General features: G+C 37.4%; 1 protein-coding gene across 1 annotated transcript in view; it reads right to left on the bottom strand.

The window, feature by feature from the left end:
* Positions 1–532: 532 nt before the first annotated feature.
* Positions 533–6,625, bottom strand: part of LOC145683726 (uncharacterized) — a 211,046-nt gene continuing 204,953 nt past the window's right edge. The window contains exon 21 of the mRNA XM_081755197.1: positions 533–709. Coding sequence (XP_081611323.1) covers positions 657–709 — 53 coding nt within the window. The 3' untranslated portion in view covers positions 533–656. The remainder of the gene's footprint in view (positions 710–6,625) is intronic.

Below are 6,625 nucleotides of genomic sequence, written 5' to 3'. Positions count from 1 at the left end.
TCTTATTTTATACCAATATTGTAGGGCTTAACAACAGCAGAAATCTCTCATTTGTCGCAATTCAATACAGCAGAAGTCCTTTTCTTTGACAGAAGGAAACTTTTTACTATACGTTGTTAACTTATTTAGGTAAAGATATAACCAATGTTGAGGAGGTTACATGCGTATGTAACCAGTGGCGTATTTACGAATTTTTTTCGGGGGAGGCTTTACTAACTTTATTTCTGGAAATGTTAAAATTCTGTAAGATATTTCATTTACTTTAAAATAGAAAATAAGATTTCGGGAGGGGGCTTAAGCCGGGAAGCATCCCCCTTAAATACGCCACTGTATGTAGCTTTCCAAAAGGCCGTTACTTGGGGAGGCATATGATCGCTCCCACACCAACACAAAGGAATTTCCTAACTTCTTAGAAGAGCTCATGTGTCCTGCTACTTTTGGATTGAGTTCGTTACCATAAATCTAAAACGAATTTCTCAATTGTAGTAACACCGATGGTATTACATGGTAGTATATATTACAATGAAATACATTTATATTGGAATTTATCTTTTTATTTATTTCTCATTAGACGAAAGAATTTCAAATAAAACAGAGTCTGAAAAATGTACAAAATAGCAAAAAGAAGTAAAGGAATCAGAAACTTGATTGCTTGTTCACCAGTAGTAGATGTATCGTCTGTCGCGGGGTCTACCCATAAGTCTCCTACCTGAAAAAATAAATAACCATTATTTGAATTTCTGATGTATTAAATGACTGTCAAAATCAGGTTGATTACCTACCATTGAATAATGATAAAGTAACATGATTGTGTTACTATTGAAATGTACTTTATATTAATCCATTGCTGTACATCAAAATTGTGTAATCAACAGACACTTCAGTGAATGGAATTATATTTATATCTGAGACTCCTTACATGTACAGAAGAGATTACAACTAACAAATCTTACATTTCTAACCATGGTAAATCACAATTGCACGGCGGCTTCACGATAACCAATCAGGACTTCTAAAAGACTAAAATCTGGCATTGAATCAAAGGAACATAATATTATTTCTGATTAAGTGTCTGCTACGCTGCTTGTATATGACTTTAGAAGACTTCTACACTATCTGCTGGAACAGCGGTTTCCAACCTTTCGATTATCGTGAAGAGGTAAATGAACAAGATAAGTCGTGGTTATACAAAATAGATACTGCTAGAGACACTAAAATAATTTCGCGGATCGGCTGCAGTCAAAAGAGTAGCAGTTGGCTACTACTGTTGTAGAGCATCGACACAAATAAGGGCTCTACCGTTAATATCGTGCACATGTTCGATAGATGGTATGGTGGATGATAGAGCAGTCTTGGGATGTAGCGACATCAACTGTTTCTCAAAGAAGAATTGCACATTGAGAGACATTTGACCAGGCATTGTACTGCTGACTATAACACCATAGTCTCAAGTTCTTGTAACGGTCCCTTATTTTTCAGGAAGAATTTAATAGGTAACGGCCACCACTTTAATCATAGGGGGCGCGGTGGCTCAGTGGCAGAGCGTTCACCACTGGTACTTGGGGTCCCGGGTTCGATCCCAGCCACCGCCAAGTGAACTTTGTGGTGAACAAACACCGTGCTCGTGGGTTTTCTCGGGGTTCTCCCGTTTCCTTCCACTTTCTTCATTCCACCATTTTCACTCACCTCGCAGCATCACCGTCTTCTTTAGCCTAACCGGCATAACTGTGGGACGTAAAACTGTGGGAATGCGCCTATAGATGTAGTTCCTCCGAATACTTCTCCAACATAATTCTGCCACTTTGGGTAATCTTTTCGTATTCTGGGTAAATTGGTACACACTTTTTTTTTTTTTTTTTTTTTTTTTTTTTTTTTTTTTGCATGATTGAAACTGTTAGGTGGTTTTCAGACCAGAGAATCCATAATAGTATTAATCTTACACTTACTTTCTATCACATTTCTAAGGGAAAAGAATTAGGTTTTCACATTCACTTTTGCTGAACAGACAAACTATTTATTTGGACAGTGTTTCTTATTTCATGGGTAGCGTATGTTTCCGGTTCGGAGCACTCAGGTTTGATTCCCGGCTGAAAGTTCTTACGGTTTTTATCTAATGTCAAAGTGTTGTACACGTCTTATATAATGTTCGTTCTGAAACGTACGTAAAACACGCATACGACAAACCATTTAATGCTAGTGTGCCATTGCAGTTTTTATCATAATCAAAGTTACATGCGAAGTTTTGCTGTTCTGTGATTATCACTGGTATTTTTTGAGTGCTAGTTACAAACTGCGTAACGGAAAATGTGTACAAAATGCTAATAAAAAAAACACTGATAAAAAAATATTTTTAAAGAATGAAGACATTACATTTTTTATTTTGAAGAGGATATCACGAAAGAAGGCAAGAATTAGTTTATTATTGCTAAGAAAAAAAATGTTTAAATAATTTTATGTGTACCTAGCTAAATTAATTCTTTTATCTTTGAAAAAAAATCACTTGCATGCAAATTATGCCGAAAATCAACTGTTTCTATGAACAGGCTAAAAAAAGTACTAAAGGCAATGATTATTGAATGCAAGGTTCATAACTTACGAATATATAAAATGAAATGAAATCTTTGAGTTTTACGTCCCGCGGTTATGCTGGTTAGGCTAAAGGAGACGGTGATTATGAAAAATGAATGAAATGGTGGAATGAAGAAAGTGGGAGGAAACGGGAGAACCCCGAGAAAACCGACGCACACGGTATTTGTCCACCAGAAAGTTCACTTGGCGGGGGGCTGGGATCGAACCCGGAACCCCAAGCACCAGAGGTGAACGCTCTACCACTGAGCCACCGCGGCCCCCAACTTACGAATATACTATGGACGGAATGCAGCTCAGTGGTAAAGCCATTACCTCTAGTGTCTGGGGTTTCTAGTTCGATACCCAGGCAAATAAGTTTGTTGTGGATAACAACGTGTCCGTGGATTTTTGGGGATACTCCCGTTTCCTCCCACATCCTCATTTCACCAATACTTCCATTATCATTCACTTACCTTAGTTATCCACCTGCGTTAGCCGAACATACATAATAGTGGGACGGGACCGCGGTGACTCAGTGGTAGAGCGTTCCCCTCCAGTGCTTGGGGTTGCTGGTTCGATCCGAGCTCGCTCCGTGGGGACAAACACCGTGCTCGTGGGTTTTCTCGGTGTTCTCCCGTTTCCTCCTACTTTCTTTATTCCACCATTTCATTCATTACTCATCATTACCGTCTCCTTTAGCCTAACCGGCATAACCATAGGACGTTAAACTTAAAAATTTCATTTCATTTACATAATAGTGGGACTTTAGGGGGGCAGACTACTAAATATTTTTGAAAAGCTAACAAATTTTCTTTTGCCCATTATGACAGTAAGTGGTTCGTGTCCTGCGGTTCCCTAGGAAGGCTTGGTCATTTACTACGGTACGGGATTCGATCTTCTACGATTCATATGTCTCCTTTAGTGTTTTATGACAGTTTGGATCGTTCACCAAAGACAACCATATAGCTACTGGACAATACGGTTCAGAGTTCGGGACAGAACGTTCTGGGAAATCGACACAAAAGCTGATTCCAATTGTATTCTCAATGCCGATACAATTTAATAATGTTAAATTATTATTTTGTATAGGCACTGGTTGTTTGTGCTAAAAGAAAAGCAAATTAAATTATTTCTTAAAACTAGAAATATAAATTTAGATCATGATAATTATTTTGGTAGATGATACTCAAGAATTCACTTTTCACTTTAATTAACGACACTATAACAGCACTAACTCATATTACATTACATTGGCACTTCAATTTGGATGGCTGAATATGATAATAGAATTTAACATTAGGCCCATTAATTATTGCTGTAAGCGCGGAAGACGCGGTAGTCGCGGGTTACCGGTTGTGTTTCGTTACATCGTTGGTTTTCACGATTTCACATTGCCACTTTTCACTCACTTTGGTGCTGAAGGAAAATCATTTTTGGTGGTTCCAGGGAGATGTCCTGAAGGTTGCGGGGTGAATTCCCTTGCTGTCATTTCGTCTTCTTTGCGATAGACTGGACGCTTTTAACCTCTCTGCTGCTCCTCTTCGTCAAGACGATTTTAAAATTAACAATCATGTGTAAATGTTTTAAGATCTCGAGTTTTCTTCTTAAGATAACATTTTTATTGTTATCAACGCACTTTTAACATGTTAGAGTACTGAACTTAACAACGTAAAAAGAGGTATAATACTATATGCAGTGTTATGTGTTTACTCGTCCAGAACAATCTCCGTGGTAACTAGTTGTTGTCGCTCCAGGCACACTTGTCAGACTAATTTAACTTTTCTTCCCGTCTCCTCGCGTTTCTACGCAGTGGATCGGCTCACGATGCAGGCTGGTGATGTCAAAGCTAAAAATAGCTATGACAACCCATAGGCAAGAATTTTTAGAGACAAAGTTTGTTCTCTGTGCTGAATTTTAGTACCTTATTTGGGGAGACGAGAGGATCACCAAGATCTCCGTCGCAGACGCGACGCACACACAGTAGTATGTTAAATAAAAGTAAACAATCATGAATATTCATGAGTGTGTACTTTTCTGACATGGTAGCACTTGGTAATGCACGTTTTAAAAAATGGATACACCCTTTTTCCCCGCATACTAATGACACATAATGTATGCAGGTGTATCCGGAGGTAACATGACATATAATAAATGTTTCGGGTGAAAAGAAATGTTAATGGGACAAGCAGAATACAGAAAAGACCTTTTCGGAAATAAAATATGCAGATCACACACGTAGAACAAGGTAATTCATTAATATGCAGCACAAGTAACGCGACAGCTGATGCTGGTCGTCGGAATGAGTGAAAGAAAGCACTAGAAGCTTCCAGGTCTTTTTTCTAAGCTTATTATTGTTGGAATAGGGGAAAGAACACACTCGAAACTTCTGGAAAGATTTCTTGTAGTATACTTGTTCATTTTTATATGGAAAAGGGACATATTGTAATTGTTGGAAGTATAAGGGGACGGAACTGCTTGGTTTTAATCGGGAATTGATTGCGGATTTTCCGGCATTGAAAGTGATATGACTCGGTGTACTTTTATGGAATTATAACATGACTAAGATATAGTGTAGTGTAATATGGAGGGAATCAACATTAATGATTGCACCGGGAGTCGAATGAGTATTCTCCCATGTGGAGAACCGTACGACAATCATTTTGTTTGCAGTGCGAACATGTTACTTATATATAGCTATGAATTGTGTATGACATAACAGGTATATATAAATTATATTGTACAGGAAGTTAGCAGAATGCGCCCCCGGGACTCGAAGTAGTATTTTCCCAGGTGGAGAACCGTACGCTAAATATTTTTGCTTGCAGTGCGAACTTGTTACTTATACATAGCTATGAATTGTGTATGACATAACCGGTATATATAAATTATATTGTACAGAAAGTTAGCAGAATGCGCTTCCGGGAATCGAACCAGGACTCTTCCACGTGAAAAGTCGTACGACAAACATTTTGCTTAGCAGATGTTGTTACTTATATGTAGCTATGAATTGTGTAAGACATAACAGGTATATATAAATTATATTGTACAGAAAGTTAGCAGAATGCGCTCCGGGAATCGAACTAGGACTCTTCCACGTGAAAAGCCGTACGACAAACATTTTGCTTAACAGATGTTGTTACTTATATGTAGCTATGAATTGTGTAAGACATAACAGGTATATATAAATTATATTGTACAGAAAGTTAGCAGAATGCGCCCCCGGGAATCGAACCAAGGCTTTTCCACGTGAAAAGCCGTACGACAAACATTTTGCTTAGCAGATGTTGTTACTTATATGTAGCTATGAATTGTGTAAGACGTATAACTGGTATTTAGAAAGTATATGGTAAGAATTATTATTATTATTATTGTAAACTGTTGTGTTTTGTTTTCATAAACGCTAGTGTAACAATGAGGTTATATGGCGACAGAACGTTTAACGTTACCGTAGATTGAACTTAAGGGTTTTTCATGTTGAAAGCTAAGGCAAAAGAGACCCGAGATTGTTTGAACATATTACCCAGGATGAAATGTAGTAGTGAAGTTAAAAGCGAAACTTTAAACTTATATTTTGTAATTGGAAATCGTAATACAGCAAATAATTAAATTTTAATTCTTTTATTGTTTTTAGGTGGTGAAGGAAATAAAAATCTTAATAGAAACACTGGAGAACAAACATTATTTTCCTGAATTGTTTGTTGTTGAAATATAGCGGAGTTTTTTTTAGTGAAAAGGAGTTATAGATTGGTCTTAAAATATGGATTTACTGAAACCGTTGGATCTTAGTTGTATGAAATATCGAAAATATTGGATAATGTGTGATATGAATATTGAATACTGAAATATCGACATAAAAGTTGTTATAAGTTTTTACATCCAACGAATATACTGGCTAGACTAAATGAGACGGTGATGATGAGTAATGAATGAATATGGTGGAATGAAGAAAGTGGGAAGAAGCAGGAGAACCACGACAAAAACCCACGCACATAGTGTTTGTGCACTAAAAAGCTAACTTGAAACAAGCTGGGATCGAACCAAGGACCCCATGCACCAG

Source organism: Thermobia domestica, chromosome 4 (assembly GCF_964235325.1).
Source record: "Thermobia domestica chromosome 4, izTheDome1.hap1.1, whole genome shotgun sequence".
In the NCBI taxonomy this organism is placed as follows: Eukaryota; Metazoa; Arthropoda; class Insecta; order Zygentoma; family Lepismatidae; genus Thermobia; species Thermobia domestica.
Note: the sequence above shows the minus strand (reverse complement) of the source record. Positions and strands in the feature narration are given on the sequence as shown.